Source organism: Tetrahymena thermophila (assembly GCF_000189635.1).
Source record: "Tetrahymena thermophila SB210 genomic scaffold scf_8254365, whole genome shotgun sequence".
NCBI lineage: Eukaryota > Ciliophora > Oligohymenophorea > Hymenostomatida > Tetrahymenidae > Tetrahymena > Tetrahymena thermophila.
Window position 1 is genome coordinate 167,147 of NW_002476149.1, and position 18,637 is coordinate 185,783.

Here is an 18,637-nt window from a genome sequence, read left to right on the forward strand (position 1 = left end):
TAAATGTTGCAGGTTGCTTATTTTTTGTTCAAAATAATATTTTTATGTCAATTAAAATTTTCAATAAATTGAATTTTTGATCAATTATTTAATCGATTTCATAGAACAATTCAATCGATTTTATTTTTATTAGAATTAAAATTTTTTGGTTAATTTTAGATATATATAAATACATATAAATTTTTTAAGATTTGTATAGTCTACTTTCTTTCAGAATAAAATAGAATCAATTAAAAAAGCAGGTGAACTAATAATATAATCTTAATTTAATATATCAAACTATCCACAATATACAAACTTTATAAAAAGAATAAATATCTTAAAAGACTGTAATATAATTTTTACAAACTTAAATTTGAATTAGAAATTTTGAAGCGATTCTTTAGTACATTAGCAAGGATGATTCCTGAACATTTAGTTAAAGAAGATTACAATAAAGTTATTAAGGTTAGTGCTCTCAAGGTTGAGAATAAGCAAATTAATGAAGTTATGAATGGAGTCAAAGATTAGTTCTTAGATATATAAAATGTCAAAAGAATTGTTCCATTTAAAAATGAGAAGGGAGTTGACAATAATTTAAAACTCATTCTATTGCAAGAATGCTTGAAGAAAGATTCTTTTGATTCAAAATGGCCAGAAGCCTTAAAAAAAAAGGTTTAAGACTTTGGATTAGAAATTGTAGATTATGAAGTAAATATCGGATTCGATAACATTCCTGTCAATGAAATTTTAGAAAAAATAATACCTGCTGAAATTGGAGTACCTACTGGATATGAAACTGTAGGTCACATTGCTCACTTTAACTTAAAACCATAGGTAATTTTTTTACATAGAAAAAAAAATTTATTAAAAACAAAAAAATTTTTTTGGTAGATTTATGAAATAAAAAATTGTTTGCTTTTTAAAATGTTTTTGATTAATCTCAAAAATATTATCTAAACAAAAAAAATTAATTTATTTTTTAAAAATAATAAATATAGTAATACCCCTATAAGCATTTGATTGGTCAAGTAATAATTGAAAAGTTTAAAAATATAAAGACTGTAGTTAATAAATTAGATAAATTACACAATGTATACAGAACTCCTGAGTTAGAAATTATGGCAGGAGAAAATAAACTTGAAACTGAACATAAAGAAGATAAATGTATTTTTAAGTTAGACTTTGAAAAAGTATACTTTTGCAGTAGACTTTAAACTGAAAGAGATAGAGTATTGAAACTTATTAAGCCTAACGAAACAGTATTGGATCTTTTTTGTGGTGTTGGACCATTAGCAATCAGGTATTTTACATATTTTAATTTATTAATATTTTTATTTATCTATTATATTTGTTAATAAATTAAGAGCTGCTAAAATGGGATGCAAGGTTATCTGCAACGATCTTAATCCTCACTGCTATGATTATTTACTAATCAATAGAGAAAAAAATAACGTTGAAGATAAAACTTTATGCTTTAATAATGATGCTCGTAAAGTAGTCGATATCTTAGTTAGTAAAGAAGAATATAAAAAATATCCTTCTGAATTCCATCATTTTGATCATGTTTACATGAATTTACCTGTTGACAATATTGAGTTTTGTGATGTATTCTAAGGTTTGCTTAAAAAGGGTAGCCCAGAAGTTTGGAATGAAAATAATCTACCAATGATCCATGCAACAGGATTTGTTTCTGGAGAAGAAGAAGACGAATGTAAATAGCTAATTGAAGAGAGAGCTAAATAAATTCTTCCTCATTTCAAGAAAGAGCATATTGAACATTTTAATATCATCAAAAATGTTACTGCAACCAAAAAAATGTTTTGTATTTCATTTAAATTAAGCGTAGAAGATGCCAACGATGAGCCTTCTAAAGGCTATACATATGTAACTCCTGAAAGAGAAGCAGAGTCATATCCCATTGTCAAGGACTTTGGCAAAAATGCAACCAAAAAAATTAAAAAAGATTGATTATTCAAACTAATATACTAAAATTTAATGTTATATTTAAGGTTAGAATATATATAAATAAGCAAGCAGCATTTTAATTTAATAAAAATATTTTTAATCAATTAAATTATTTTATAAAATTATCATTAGTTCCTTTACTCCTTATAATTAAATTAATTATTTAAAATTTGAAACCATTTAATTTATAAAAAATTTATATTTTATTAAAAATTAATTTTATTTAATTCAACAATAACATGTTAAAAATTTTTTTTAAATTTATGTAAATTAACTAAACAAATTATACAAAATGAAACTAATTTTTAAAATAAATATTAAACTCTTCAAATACTTTAATCTAATTTAACTAATTTGACTGACATATCCCAAAGTCTTTCTGCATTTTAAGTAGTTAAAGCTGTTTTATTGCCTGTAGGGTGAACCTTGCAGTCAACATAATATTTACCAGATTCTAATTTACTGAAATCTTCATGGACACATTGCAAGGTAGTTTAAGCTCCAGCTTCTGGACTTTTTAAAAGAAGCAAAGCAATAGGATATAATATAGGATATACAATATTGTAGTAAGGGAAATGAGATGCCAGTTCAGTTCTAACAACTCCTGGATGAAGGCACATAGCTTTTCCATTTATTTTTTTAGCATCAAACTTCTTCTAAAGCTCTTGAGTGAAAAGTATATTGGCAATTTTACTTGCAGAGTAAGCATAGAATTTTTAGTAAGGTGTATTACTAAAATTAATATCATCTAAATTGATGGTATTGCGGATATGAGCTCTTGATGAAACATTAATTATTCTAAATTAAGGTGTTTGCTTTAATACATCAAAAAGAAGGTTAGTTAGCAAAAAGTGTCCGAAATGGTTGGTTCCTATTTGACTTTCAAAGCCATCTTTTGTTAAAACACGTGTAGAGATAGCCATGATACCAGCGTTGTTGATGAGGCAATTTAATTTGTTATACTTACTTTTAAATTCGTTAGCAAACAATCTTATAGAGGTTAAATCACTCAAATCTAATTTCATGAATTCAGAAGAGTTAGGCCTTATTTTATTTAATTCTTTAATTGCGTTCTATCCCCTTTATTCATTTCTAGTAGCTAAGATAACTTTAGCGCCATTTCTAACTAAATCTTTACATGTCTCGAAACCTATTCCTGAATTTCCACCAGTTACAATGATCACTTCATTTGATAAATCTCTGCGCTTTGAAACTTTACCACCATTAACCCAATTCTTAACGGTAATTAGAAGTATAAATACAACAGCTGCTCCATAATAATACATGGAACAGCAGCAAGAATGAGAAGATTCGATTGAATGAGTGTCTGTTTCTTGATTCATATCACAATTTTTAGATTGATTTCTTCTTAAAAGATTTGCTTCTTAATTAAATTTAAAAAAATAATAATACTTTTTTTAATAGATTACTTTTTAATAAATATTAATTTGCGTTTTTACTAATTCTAAAAAAAGAACAATACATCTAATAAATTCAGGAAAAAGTTATTCTAAGAAGGTTATTCAACTTCATATGTTAACAATGTAAATATTAAGATAAAAAAAATAAAGACTGTAAAAATCTGATATTTGCAAATCTTATGAAATGTAAAATCAGTTTAACTACAATTAAAATAATCTTCTAATCGAAAATTAGAAAAAATTAATAAATCTGAAATAGTCTATGAATAAATAAAACAATAAATAGATAAAAAAACCCACAAAAGTGAAGAGTTTTTACTTTTTTACAAATAACAGTGTATTCATTAAAACTAAAATATTTTGTATACTAAAAACGATTATCTAAATTTTGTTAGTTAATAAAAAAATAATTAATATAAATATTTAAAAACAAATATTAAAAATTTTTCAATGTAATTTTATAATATTTTTTCGAAAGCTAAAAATAATAATTTAAAGTGATGTTGATTTAAATTTTTTTGGTTTTTCAAAAGTCATTATATTTGAATAGCTTTTTACAATTTTTTACAAATTTCTTTTTTGATACTTTTTTCAAATGAAATTTGATAGTTTCAATAAATTTTTATTTTAGACATTTATTAATTTCCAATAAATAAAATCAATAAGAATAAATTATTTTCATTTAATTAGTAAAAAATTATTAAAACTACTTTTACAGTTTAAATATGTAACAAAAAACATAAGCATAAATGAATGGTTTTTCATAATTTAAGTAATTTTACAGATAAATCCCATAACTTTTGTGCATTTTATGGAGTTATATTTTCTTTGTTGGCTGTGGGTGTAACTTTACAGTCTACATAATATTTACCTCCTTCTAACTTATTAAAGTCTTCATAAACACATTGCAAAGTAGTTTAAGCACCAGCTTTAGGACTTTTTAGGAATAACAAAGCAAATGGAAGAATAAATGGATAAACGAGCTTATAGTAGCTAAAATGTGAGCCTATTTCTGTTTTCACTGCACCAGGGTGAAGACTTACAGTTTTTCCATTTAAATTTTTATCTTGGATGTTCTTTTAAAGCTATTAAGTAAAGAGAATATTGGCAATTTTGCTGGCTGAATAAGCTACAAACCTATAATAAGGAGTTCTTTCGAAATTAATGTCATCAAGATTTATACAAAAACGGATATGAGATCTTGAAGAGACGTTGATTACTCTAAATTGTGGAGTTGATTTTAAAACATCAAATAGTAAGTGAGTAAGTAAGAAATGTCCGAAATGATTAGTTCCAATTTAACTTTCAAAACCATCTTTAGTTAAAATTCTTTTACTAATAGCAGCTATTCCAGCATTATTGATTAGGCAATTTAATTTGTTGTACTTGCTCTTGAATTCGTTTGCAAATAACCTAACAGAAGTTAAATCACCTAAATCCAACTTCATAAACTCAGTAGAGTTAGGTCTTATCTTATTCAGTTCATCAACAGCTCTCTAACCTCTTTATTCATTTCTTGTAGCTAAGATTACTCTTGCTCCATTTTTAACCAAATCTTTACAAGTTTCAAATCCGATTCCTGAATTACCTCCAGTGACAATAATTACTTCATTAGTTAAATCTCTTCTTTTTGTTACTGTTCCACCATTAATCCATTTCTTAAATAGTGCTAAAAGTAAAACAAAAACAGCAACTTCTAAATAAATCTAGTATGAACAAAGACTTGAAGAGTTTGATAAAACTGTTTCAGATTCTAAAGTCATAATTTTTTTAGTTTTCTATTTTAAATTGTACTAAATTATTTATTTGATTTTTGCTTTCTTATGAATATCCTGGAAGTATTTAAGCTAAAATATCAACTTTAATTTCCTTGTTTACAAGTATTTCTAATAATCATTTTTGATATATTAGGAATTCAAATTTTATAATTTGTGTTATCAAAAAGTTTTTTATTATCAGAAAGTTATTTATTAATTTTTTGTAAAAGACTTTTTATTTTGACTCAAAAAGAGAAACTTGAATAAAAGAAATTTGCAAATAAGCTTAAATAACAAACTAAATGTAAGATTCCCTGGAAATTTTCTCAAAAAATATAAAAAAGATTCTTTAGAATATTATCTTTTAATCTAAAGTTCCATAAACCACCAATTCTCAAAAAGTAAAAACTCATTTTTAGTAAAATTTTATCTCAATAAAATATTTTTGTAATAAATAAGCTCCAAAAATATTGATATAAAATAAATTTAAATGATTTTTTAAAATCAGTAAACTATATTATTATATTCTAATTTCAGTATAATCTTCTAGAAAATTATTCAGCTGGTGTTTTTTTTAATCTTACATAAATTTTTGTAATTTTTGATCATTTTAGACTGAAAGTTAAAACTATAATTGCTTTTAGAATGCCTTTGTCTATTTTTATATTTTTTTAAAATTTAAAAATATTTTTCTAAAAATTAATAAAATTAAAAAAAATTAGAAAAAATTTTTAATATTTAAATTTTTAATAGTTTTATTTTGCTTAAATTAAAAGACAGACATATCATCAAATTTTGATTATTGATAAAATAGACCAAAGATATATTTGATTTATTATTATGAAATAAAAATCTTGATTTAAAATTAAAATGTTAAAGATTAGTTTTTGCAAAATAACAAATATTAAATATAATTCTAAAAATAATATTTTAATATATTTTTATTTAATTAATTTATTCTATGCCAATTTTTAAAGACAATTAATTAGTTTATTTGTTAATTATAAATTTAAAATTTTTTTGATAATCATTTCATTTTTGCAAAAATTTGTATCTTATATTCTAGAAAAGTTCATACAAATATATAATCAATCATGTTTGTGGTAAAAGCCTTAATAAAATAGAGAATTTTGAGTAGTCTTTAACAATAGAAATTAAGCGCTTCAAAATTTATAGGGCTTCACAATTAAGTTTCAGTTCTTTCATACTTTTCTTCCTTAAAAAAAAAGAGTTCTAGCTTAGAGGAAAAAGTAGATGCTTTGGGAGTTGAAGATGATTATAATAATGATGATTTCGAAATTCTTAAGATGAGTACTCAAAAAAATAGTATTGAAGATTTATAAAATTAAATTTTTCTTTAGGAATATCAGAGCTGGATGTAAGGTGAACAAGAATTGTATTAAGAATTGAGAAATCTAAAATATGAAATATTTTAAGAGTTGACTAATTAAGATATTTAAAACCATATTGGAATAGTTGAAAGTAGAAATTAAGGAATTGATTCAAATATAGTTGTGATGTAGGTAGATTAAAAACAGTTAACTAAATATTTGAATGAGGCTAATTCTTTTTTGCACAATCAAAACTACCAAAAAGCTTTAGAATTTTACTTTATGTGTGTGTTAAATGATAGCGAAGGATTTTGCTAGTAAAATAAAATATTTAGGTAGATTGGTATTGTATATTCATCACTCAAAGATAGTGAAAAAGCAATTAAATATTTTCACAAATAACTAGATGGAGAAAGAGATAAAAAAGGAACAAACAGTGATAAATCTTGGTTAAAAGATATTCACACATCCTTTCTTCTACTAGCTAAAGAGTATGAATAAATCAATAAATTTTAAAAAGCATGCAAATTCTATGATCTATGCTTGAAAATTGAATATGATCAAGAAATGTGTCTCCATTATGCTTCAATTCTATTTAATAAACAACGCAACTACAAAAGATCAATTAAACTTTTTGAGAAAATATTTTCACAAAATTCCAATTATATTTATTAATTCGGTATCGTTTATGAATATTTAACAAGTCTAATTATTATAAGGTAGTACTTAAAAACTTATACTATTTTAGAAGGCAAAATAGATTTATCAAAATATACATTCGATGCAATTAACTATAAAGGCACTTAAATTAATTAATAAGATATCATAAAAGATTGGAGAATTCTTTTTATTTACAGACTAGCCTAAATGCATAGTAAAGCTAATCTAAATTTTTATTTAACGTTCTTTTTTTAAACCCTCTATGAAGTACTTACTACTGATCTTTATATTAAAAATATAAAGAATCTAGAATAATATTCTGAACTAAATTAGCTAAAATAATCTTCAAATACATTTTATTAATATCATTTTGAAATCGATCACATAGAACTGCTAGATAGTTTAGTTAATGTCATACCATAGGTAAAGCACAAATATCTCCAAAATGAAATTAAATCAATTAACAAAATTGAAATAGAAAAACTTAAAGAAATGATTAAGCTATAAAATGACAAATAAAATAATGAATTTTTATAAGAAATAATTTGTTTTAATAGAGCAAAAAATTATCCTGATAACACTTAACTTTCAATAAAAAGAATTGATTTGTATATTTCTTTATTTCCTTATCTTAAATAAATGCTGAGGTTCTTTTTCTCTTATTTTCATAAAATAAATCGCATACCAGAAGCAGAATATTTTATCTTATATGAGTTTAAGATCAACAAAAATGACCTATCAACTTTGCAAATTTGTAAGACTCTGTACAAAAAAGAAAACACAAAGCTCTACACTAGTTTATTAATATAATTTTATGAAGCAAATAAATAAGAATTACCTATAGATGCAACAGGTCTTTTACTTGAAATTTACGTAAATTGTAAAACAATTAAATAATATGAATAAGCAGCTAATTACTTACACACTTGTCTTACCTCAAAATAAAATACTTTAAATTTAGAAGCTAAAAGAAAACTTATAGTTTAAGCTGCTTACATTTTCTATTATTTAGGGAAAGAAGACCTCTTTTTTTCATATTACAATTAAATCAATAACATCAGTTAATATGTTTAGCTAAAAATTTTTTATTATTCAACGATAAAAGACTATTAACAAGTAAAATCCATAATTGAAAAAAATTATCTAAATAAAAAAAATAATTAAATTGGTAGCTTCCTCATACTCGAATATTACACAATCGCTATATTAAAGTTAGGCCTTTATTAAAATCTCGATATTATTTATAAGAAATTAAAGCAAGCTACTATGCTTTAAAAAACTATAAACTACAATTATATTTTATACTCAAAAATTTTATTTGCTAATAAATAATATAAGTATGTTATTTCATTTCTAGACTTGAATATGGAAAATTTAATTAACTCATTGGGCAACTAAAACAGTGATGATATATGCTTAATTAATTTTTATCTTTCACTTTCCTACTTTTTTTTGAAACAATATGACTAAGCTCTAAAAGTTTCTGAAACATTTATTGCATTATACAATACAAAAAATCCTGATGTACCAGAAAGATTTAAACAGATGTACAAGGACTTAATTATTGTTTAAATTATAAGCCACGCTAAAAAATAGTAAATTTCTGTTGCCTAAAATCTGATAAAATAACATTTTAATGAGCTTGAATTTTCAGAAATCAATTTAAGTAAATATTATTTTTTTTAAATTTACTTTTTTCTAACTTAGTAAATTAAAAAGTTTTATACAGATTTAATTTTTATATAAATTAGTTAATCATTAATTTATCAAAAACTTGTTTATATATTTTATTCTTTAATATTAATACTTTTGTTAATTTCCTTTAAATAAACATAGGATCTGATTAATTAGCAGTAACTGTAGCTGAGTTAGAATATGTAATGTTAAAAAAAGAAATAGATTGCTTAAGTACTTTAAATAAAGAAATGGAAGTCTATGAAAATGAATTAAGAAAATTTGTAAACTTATCAGACAATGTTTGAAATATATTGCTAAATTAATTTATCAAAATATAAGAAAGAATTAATTTCAAATTTTAAATATTTAAGTATTTTTAATTGTAAAAAAGTTAAAATTAAAATTTATTTATATTTTGTATATTAACACAATAGAATTTGTTCAAGTTTAAAAATAAAAAGTTAATTCAATTTTTATAATAAAAAAATAAATTTAATAATTTTAGCCAAATAAAACACTAAAATAATTTTTTAAAAATAAGGAATATCTATTTTTATAAAATTATCTGAAAAATTTAATTCCTTTCCAACAATATATTAAAAAATAGAGAGAGATATTTAAATACTGTAACTCTTCTATTGTAATGGAATTTAGGGTATTCTTCTGAGCTGTATTTAAGAAATCTTTTTTTTTTAATTTCTAATAAGCTTTTAGGTGATTGAACTATTATCTTAACTAAGAAATTACAGTATTATAGTAGTAATGTTAAGTCTTTGTACTTAGGTGAGATTGTTAATTATATAAATTCTTTTCTCTGAAATTTTTGCCTAATAATTAGTTGTTGAATTATAAAAATATTACGATTTACAAATACGTCACTTAACACGCATACAATTATTTAAATTTCATAAAAGTAAATTAGGAAAATTATAAAAACAATTAATTTAATTTAATAAAAGAAATTTATATCTTGTAATCTGATATATACTTACTATTATAATTCTAAAATAGTGACGAAATTGTATTTTGTTAAATATTCTAATATAAAAGTTTATCATTTAAAATAAGCCCAATTTTTATTTATTTTATAAATAATTTAAATATAATATATCCAACATTAAGCTATTTTATAGATATCTAAAAAAAATTACGTCCTACAACTAGCTGCCTATCACTAAATAATGTAAGCATGATTGATACTATTGCATTTTTTCATTTATTATTATAACTAAAGATTGAGGTATATATGGCAACAATTGCTATGGAAAGAGATAAAACAAATAGAAAAAGGGATAAAAAACTAAAAACATTGTAACATAATGACAATACTAATGATCTTTAAGATAATTCCCTAAAAAAAGTAAATAATATTAATACTTATGACATCTTTAAAAATAAGGAATAGTTGAGCGAACTCAAATCTATTCATAAAACTGATAAAAAAATAGATCTAACAGAATAAATTTGCGGTTTGATAAAAACTGAAAATTCTTAGCAAACAAAAATAACTTTAAATGAAAATCAAAGAAAAATTTTAGATTTTCATAAAGAAATTATTTAAGAATCCAATTTAGAACCATTTAAAGAAAATAATAATGAAAAAAGAAAAAACTTGGTTGATTTTATAAATGAATTTACATGCTTAGATCAATAGAATGAAAAATAATTTGAAGATAAATAGTTAATAATTATTCAAAAGAAAACTATAAATGATGAAATTTAAGATTTAGAAGATTATATCAGTAAGTTAAGTCATTGTGAATAAAATATTTTGTAAAGTGAAAATAAAGATATAAAAATGAATTAATACTAAGATGTAAAGGACTAAAAAGATGAAAAAAATTGTAGCTAATAAGAAGAATAAAATAAATCATGCCAATTTGTTAAATAAATAAATTTGGATAGTGAAATATGCAACACCAATAATTTGTAATTTAGCTAAAATTAATTTGAATAAATAAGAGAAGATTGTTAGTAAGATGAATAAAACCCTGAAGAAATGATAAAATAAAAATTTTAAATAATAATATAAGAATAGTAAATTAACTCCTAATTTAAGATTATGCAGCAGGAAATTTTAAACTGTTTGATTTAAAATTCATATTGTCTACAAAAATTTGTTTACTCTGCTGAGAAAATTGATATATTTTAAGGCTTCTAATCTCTTAATAACTCATAGATGGAATAGATCACTTTTAAATTTCTTTATTTACCTGACAAAAAGGAATTATCAAATTACATTTTGCTTCTATCATATTTTTAAGCTAAAAATGTTATTTAAATACTTTGTTATAAATAAATAACTGACTAAATTTATATGATAGCTTTAAATTTCTGTAGCTTGAACATACTATAAAAATTGAGTAAAGCTCATAAAAGTTTTCAAATTTTATTATGGAATTCTAATATTTTTTATTAAATTAATTCTATGAAAGATTTAAGTCCTTCATTTTAAAAGAGTAGAATATAAATATTGACAGAAACAACATCTAAAAATTGTTTTCTTACTCTTTAAACATCTAAATCAACATTTTTTGATTAATTTTAAGGATTTACTTACATATAAGGAGTAGTTAAATACTTGAATTTCAAAATAATTTATGATCAAGATGAGTACTTAAGAGACTAAGAAGTCATTGAAGATTTATATAAAAACAAAGTTATAGAATAAATTTAATATCAATATCAAATATGTGAAAGCATATATCTAATTGCTTTAAGTGAAAATTAATTCAATTAAATTGAGGAGTTAAAATAAAGATACTAAATCCGAGTTTTTAACAAATAAAAAATATTAGAAAAATTTTCAAAATAAATTAAAAAATTTAAAAGAGATAAAATAGATAAAATAATAAAATCGCTTAAAGAAAAAAACTACTTTTTATGTGATATAATTGGTGAAGGTGGATTTGGTTTTGTATGCAGTGGATACAAAAAAATATCTATTGGATAATATGAAGATTTAGCAATTAAAATTCAAGAAGTTAAATAAGATGGTGATTAAGAAATTTTTAATGATGAGGTAAAGATTATCAGTAGCTTTGAATACAATATTAAGGTTGTAAAATATCTTGACAGTTTTCAGATAGAAAGTTCAATAAATGTTTTAATTATGCAAAAGTGCAAGTATAGTTTATTACAAGAATTAAATTAAGTTACCTGTTTTGAATCTTTCAAATTCTTCAAAATTGTATTTGATTTAATAGATGGCTTAATATAGCTTAGAATGTATAATGTTTTGCACCTGGATATTAAACCTTCAAATATTCTTTTCTCTTATAATGATGATTATTTGTATTGTGATTTTGGTATTTCTTGTATCAAAAAACGAGATATTTAAGTGAATATCAAGGGATTTTCAAATGGCTTTTCAGCTTATGAGGTTGAACATAGTGAAAAAAGCGATAACGCTAATAAAATAACATTTAAATCTGATATTTATTCTTTAAATAAGACGTTTGAAAAAATTTTGCCAAAGATTGAGCAAAAAAATTAAATAGATAAGGATGTAAAATAAAAATTTAAGGAACTGATCAAAGAGAACACTGCTGAAAATAATGAAGAAAGATTAGATTGTTTAGAACTTCATAATAAAGCTTTTAACATTTTATTACATTCCTAAAATATAAAATTTTATGTAAGCTATATAAAGAGTATTGATATAAATTTAGAAATACTTGCTTACGACAAAAACAAAGACATTCCTTTTGTTTAAGAAATCATACTTTACTACAATGAAAAAAAAAATATTTTGTTGTAAAAAATCTACAAAGAAGACTTTGACCAGTATTAAGAAAGCATACAAAAGAGAAAAACCCCTTTTATTTCTGAGATAGCAGCAAAATCACTAAATGAAATAGCATAATCTTAATTCAATGTAGGAAAATCTTAGTTTAATATTGGTTAATATGAAAATGCCATTCAATCTTTTTAAGAATCTTTATTAATTAGGAGAATGTTTGTAAATGAAAATTTAAATGAAATAGCTTAGACTTTAGATAATATTGCTTAATGTTGGAGTCTTTTAGGTGATTATAAAAAGGCTATTTTGAATTTTTAGGAATCTTTAGTTATTTCAAAGAATATTTAAAAAGATTAGCTTTAAAGAACTGGCATTTATCACAGAAATATTGGATATTGTTACTTGAATCTAAGTAAATATAAGTAAGCCAATAAGAATTTATTTAAATCCCTATAAATATTAAGGTCAATTTTTCATGAAGATAAAAACTGTTACTTAGCTACTACTATTAATGATTTAGGATTATATTATTTAATTACTGGAGATATTAAAAATTCCTTATCAAATTTTGAATAAGCTCTCAAAATAAGATAGGAACTTTTCAAAGAATTGCACCCAGATCTTGGGGATTCTTATAATTGCTTTGGATTTTACCATTTTTAGACAGAAAATCTGGTTTAATCTTTAGATTATTTTTAAAAGTCTCTTGAATAGTTTGAAAATATTTATTAAATTAATCATAGATAAGTAGCTGCACTGCATAATAATATTGGAAAAATACTTTTGAAGCTTGGTTAGATTAACAATGCAAAAAATCACTTTGATAAATTAGAGAATATTATCTCAACAATTTTTAAAAAAGATCATCCTGAAGCAGCTTTATCTTTAACTAGCATAGGATTATTTTAACTTTATATTGGTGAAATTTACAATGCCTTAGAAAAATTTAATAAATCTCTAGATATCCAAACAAAAATAAAAATAGAAAATTAAGATCCATTTTCTATTTCAATCAATCATGAATGTATAGGTGTCTGCTATGAATACCTTAGAGATTACTAAAAATAATTGGAGTATATTCAGAAATCGCTTGATATTAAAAGAAAAATTTTTGAAAAAAATATAAACAACCCTGATATTGCTCTTTCTCTCAACCATCTTGGATTATGCTACCTAAATTTAAAAAAATTTTCACAAGCAATTGATTACTTTGAAGAGTCTTTAAAAATGAACAGATCAATTTCTCCTGGTAAAGAAAGCTTGTAAATAGCTTCAAATTTAAACAATTTAGGAATATGCTACTTAAACTTAGGCGAAACTTAAAAATCATTTAATTATTTAAATGATTCATTGGAGATAAGATTAAAAAATCATAAAACTGATCATTCAGAAATCGCTTAATCGTATTGTAAGATAGGTTGGTATTATATGAAAATAGGTGATAATCAAAATGCTCTAAATTTATTTGACTAATCATTAAAGATGAATTAAAGAATTTTCTAAAAAAATCACCCAAATTTTGTTGAAATATTGAATAACATTGGATTATGCCACTTAAGTTAAAATAATCCAATGATGGCAAAAAATAAATTTGAAGAATCACTAAAAATAGCAAAAGAATTTTTCAAAGAAAGTCACCCATTCATAGCTGAAATTCTTGAAAATATAGACAAATGTAATAAAAATTAAAAGGATTATATATGAAATATCCTAGGGACTTACTTCAAACTATAGTTAAAAATGAAAAAAAATAATTAATTAATTAATGATTGAATGTTTTCTAAATAAAAAAAATCTCACATTTAATATATCCCTATAAATTAGTAAATAAGAATACATTCAAACATATTATGGAGTATATATAATTTTTAAGTATTTTTTGCTAAATTTTAGTTCTTTATAAATCTATATGCTGTGAGTTAATTATATAAATTTTAAATTAGAAATAGATGGATATAATTCCATATTTTGTCTTTTTAAATCAAATATTTTTAAATATTGACTGTAAAAATAAGTATCATTAAATTTTAAATTAGTAAAAATAAAATGTGTTTGGATATAATAATGTAAAAAAATAAAGCCCTTAGTATTTTTTAATTGATATCAATTACTTTATTCTAATTATTTCTAATTTAAATTTTCATCGAAATTACTTTTGATAATAATTTAATTCATTAATATAATAGAATTTTAACATTATATAATTGTTTTAAGTACACATACTTTTTAAGATCTTAAAAAAAAACAACTATTTTTACAAACAAATACATATAATTCTTAATATTTAGTTACTTTTTTTAATTACATAATAATTTAATTAATTAATTTAAATAGATATTTAGAATACTATAATAATATATAAACTCACAATACTATATTGTTTTTTTAAAAAAACAACTATTTTTTACTTTATAAAAAATGTATATTTATTTCTCTGCTGATTCAAAACAATAAATAAATAAGGTATTTTGAATGAAATTTATTATGAAAATGTGGGAATTAATTTAAAATTTTTAAATAAATACTTGATGATTAGTTTATAATATTATTAATTTACTTGAGTGATTACGAAAAAGATTTCAATAGCTTATTGATTTTTGTCTTTCAATTTTAATTTTTTGAACTTTCAAGGTGAAAATCACATATTTTTTTCTTGATATTTTTTAGATTGAAGTAAATAATAATTCAATAAATTTCTATAAAACTAAAACCCTATTCAATATAAAATTAATAATTAAAAAAGAGTAATTATCACCATAAGCCAATAAGAAGGACTGTTGATAGAGATAAAATAAAAAATAGCGTTAATAATAATTGAAAAACTAAAATAGGTACCATATATCCTATAATATAATTTAACCTAAAGGAAGTAAGTAGAAGATAGTAGTATGATTGATCATAATAGCCATTTATAATTGGAAATAAATAGAAGACAAAATCAAAGAGAGTATGAAGAAGGGATGAGTAATTTCAAGGAAGAGTAAATTTAAGCTACAATCTCAGACAGAGAATAAATAATTAAGCACTTTAAAATAGTTATTAATATCGAAAAATCTTACTTATTTCATGCATCATTAAGCATTATCTTGTGCGTTATGATTTAATTTGGTTTCCTGTAAAATGAAAATGTTTCTTAAAATAATTTGACTATCACTAATGAATAATAGCAAAATCAGTTAATTATGCCAAAGGATCCCCTATCAGGAATTATTGACTTCTATGTAGTTTCTCTTATTTAGAATGCTGTATACATTTATATGCTATACAAGATCATAGGAGAAGATAGACAATTGTTAAATGTAATGAAGCACATACTTTAATAAGAAAAGGATGAAATTATAAAACAATCAGCTAAAGATGATTCTCTAAAAAAATAATTTGATCAAGAAATATAGAATAGTGCAGGCTTGCTTGAAAATTAGGCATTACATCAAAATGATGAGAGATTAATTTCTACTCTTTCCATAATAGATTCTCTTTTACAAGAAAATTTTATTATTTAAAGAAGAAACAGAGTTAGTCGCTCATCAAAAGAAAAGAAAAGTCACAAGCCATCATACTTAAAGAAATGTGAAGATTCTTCTTAGAAAGAGGATTAACATTTGCTCAAAGTAAAAAACGACTTATTTTAATTTGAACAAGGAATCATTCACCACAGAGTTAATTCTAAAAAGGACCACATCACTCTATTTAATGTACTAGAAAACAATACTGAAACATAAAACTTTGGATCCAAGTTATTTATTACAGCAACTTCTGTTATCATTTACGTTTATAATATTGCATAAATCAATACAAATTATTTAAATCCAGAATACGAGCTAGGAGTATTATTATTCTTAGGTATCCCAGCTTTAGCCATGATTTTACCATTCTGCTTTGTTTTGCTTACTCTTGCCACAAGTGTAGTTTTCCTTTTAATATATGGCGTTAGCATTCTTTTGTTACTAACTTATTCTGTCATTTCTAAATAACTTTTCTACCTAATAAAAATTGGATAATTGCGTTCCACTGCTGTTAAAAGTTTACCTCATTTAATAGGTTAAACTTGTTCAATCTGCTTATTTGAATACGAAAATGAAGCAGAAAAAGTTTCTTATCTTAAATGCAACCACGCCTTTCATTATGAATGCATTAAATTATGGATGTAGGAGAAAGATGACTGTCCTATGTGCAGAAAAAAACAATGAAAAAACACTAAAATAACATACTATAACCAATTACTTTTATATTAATATCATTTTCTTTTATTAACTTTATATAAAATGTCATTAGTCAGTTTAGTTAAAACACAACATAAGCATGCTAGCTAGCTAGTTATCTAGCTAGCAAACTTTTTAATCAAACTTCAAATTTTGCAATTAAAAAATGATTTGAATTATAAAATTTTGAGTATTTTCATAATAAGCTTTCCCTATTTCTTTTATTAAATTTGCTTACAATTTCTGTATTAAGGAAAATGATAATGAAATATCTTATTGATTAACTTAAAATTTATTATTTATAAAAATATTTACTTTTATCTTTCAATTAAAAAATTATTTTAGGTTTTTTGTTAATTTACATCTAAAAAAAGAAAAATTTGATAATCTTACTGATTTTTATTTAGAATGTCATTATTTTTCTAATTTTCTATCACTTTTCATGTTAAGATTTCAGAAAATAGTATTTTAATAGTAAAATTTATTGATTTTTCTATTTTTCTGTTAGGTATTTAAAAAAGAAAGAATAGTATTTTAAAAAGTATCTTTTCAAACTTGCAAAATAATTTTAAATTCTTATAAAATAGTACTCTTCCACTCTTTATGAATAAATTTGTGGTAATTAATAATTTAAACTATTTTTTTCTATATTTCTAGGATAATAAGGTAATAATAATGAGTTTTAACAAACTCTTTAATTCTTAAATTTAGGATGTATTGATTTTTATGTAGAACAAACAAGCATAGTATAAAATTTTTTATTAGTACTCCACCCTTTAAACTTTTTATATATTTTTAGAACCTTTTAAAATTCTTTAAATTTTATATTGGAATAGATTTAATAAATGGAAATAAAAAAGAATTTGCAGTTTTTATTTATAAAAACTAAAAATAGCATTTCATCTTAATATAATTCTTTAATGATTATGTCATAATAATCTTTAGTGAGAAAATAGAAAATTTAACAAAAAAATTCACTATTACTGTATTAAAATCATAGGTATGTAAATTGTAATCACGTCTAATCAAAAAATCGAACTATTATAAAATTGATACTTATATGTGATTTTTTTGTGTTACTTTGTTTTCTACTTTTAATTCTAAAAAATAGTTAATTAAAGTTGGATAGCAAATAAATTTTTATATAAAAGAAATGGCAATTATTCAATTTTTATAATCAATGTATAAATTATTTTAATATTTCAAATTTATTTTAAATTATTCACTTTTATTTTTATAATAATTAAAATGTAAAGTCTGTAGTAAAAATTATAAAAACCATCACTTCTTATTGATTTAGTAAATAAATCTATGAAATTCTAAATCATAAATAGAAAAATTTAATAGAAATAATTGAGAAAAGCTGAAGGAAAGAATGACTTAATAAATTGAGTTCATTTTAAAATTTTGTTTGTGCTGCCTGAAATTTTAATTTATTGAGCTGCTTGTAAAAACTTATAATTTTGATAGAAGTACAAATTTACAGTGAGAAAATGTATTGATTATTATTTTTGTATCAATTTGTATTAAATTATAATAATTAAAAAGGCAAACATATCACATAATTTTTATTTCTATGTTAAGATCAAAATTTAATTCAAACTTTTGATTGATATTTTCATGTAAGCTATATTAAAATTTTAAATTAAAGCAAAATTTTTTGTTTTAATTTTCAGGGTTTATAAAAACCTATTTAATTTACTTAACACTTCTCTTATTACACCTCTTTTTAAAAATGCATTAAATTTTGAAAACTAAATATTCTTTTACTTTTTTAATTTTATTTGAGTTGTGCAAAAATCAAAATAAAGTTCATCAAAGTATACAGGACTAAAAAAAAAAATTAAAATAAAAAAAAATTCCAGTAGGGTTTTTATGGGTTTTCTTTGTTAATTTTTTC

At 22.2% G+C, this 18,637-nt stretch overlaps 6 protein-coding genes across 6 annotated transcripts; 4 read left to right on the forward strand and 2 right to left on the reverse strand. All coding sequences in view use genetic code 6, as the record gives it.

The window, feature by feature from the left end:
• Positions 1 to 399: 399 nt before the first annotated feature.
• Positions 400 to 1,950, forward strand: TTHERM_000684820 (tRNA (guanine(37)-N1)-methyltransferase, putative; the record flags this gene model as incomplete). Its single annotated transcript, XM_012800314.1, has 3 exons — positions 400 to 816; positions 981 to 1,282; positions 1,347 to 1,950. 3 exons carry the CDS (start codon positions 400 to 402, stop codon positions 1,948 to 1,950), a joined length of 1,323 nt encoding a protein of 440 aa, XP_012655768.1.
• Positions 1,951 to 2,273: 323 nt separating this feature from the next.
• On the reverse strand, positions 2,274 to 3,290 carry TTHERM_00685820 (oxidoreductase, short chain dehydrogenase/reductase family protein; the record flags this gene model as incomplete). The annotated part of the gene is made up of 1 exon (XM_001025184.1): positions 2,274 to 3,290. One exon carries the CDS (start codon positions 3,288 to 3,290, stop codon positions 2,274 to 2,276), a length of 1,017 nt encoding a protein of 338 aa, XP_001025184.1.
• Positions 3,291 to 4,129: 839 nt separating this feature from the next.
• TTHERM_00685830 (oxidoreductase, short chain dehydrogenase/reductase family protein) lies at positions 4,130 to 5,131 on the reverse strand (the record flags this gene model as incomplete). Its single annotated transcript, XM_001025185.1, has 1 exon — positions 4,130 to 5,131. The coding sequence occupies one exon, from the start codon at positions 5,129 to 5,131 to the stop codon at positions 4,130 to 4,132; it is 1,002 nt and encodes a 333-aa protein (XP_001025185.1).
• Positions 5,132 to 6,219: 1,088 nt separating this feature from the next.
• On the forward strand, positions 6,220 to 9,098 carry TTHERM_00685840 (tetratricopeptide repeat protein; the record flags this gene model as incomplete). The annotated part of the gene is made up of 2 exons (XM_001025186.2): positions 6,220 to 8,782; positions 8,953 to 9,098. The coding sequence occupies 2 exons, from the start codon at positions 6,220 to 6,222 to the stop codon at positions 9,096 to 9,098; spliced, it is 2,709 nt and encodes a 902-aa protein (XP_001025186.2).
• Positions 9,099 to 10,039: 941 nt separating this feature from the next.
• Positions 10,040 to 14,239, forward strand: TTHERM_00685850 (tetratricopeptide repeat protein; the record flags this gene model as incomplete). Its single annotated transcript, XM_001025187.2, has 1 exon — positions 10,040 to 14,239. The coding sequence occupies one exon, from the start codon at positions 10,040 to 10,042 to the stop codon at positions 14,237 to 14,239; it is 4,200 nt and encodes a 1,399-aa protein (XP_001025187.2).
• Positions 14,240 to 15,423: 1,184 nt separating this feature from the next.
• On the forward strand, positions 15,424 to 16,725 carry TTHERM_00685860 (zinc finger, C3HC4 type (RING finger) protein; the record flags this gene model as incomplete). Its single annotated transcript, XM_001025188.3, has 1 exon — positions 15,424 to 16,725. One exon carries the CDS (start codon positions 15,424 to 15,426, stop codon positions 16,723 to 16,725), a length of 1,302 nt encoding a protein of 433 aa, XP_001025188.1.
• Positions 16,726 to 18,637: the final 1,912 nt, after the last annotated feature.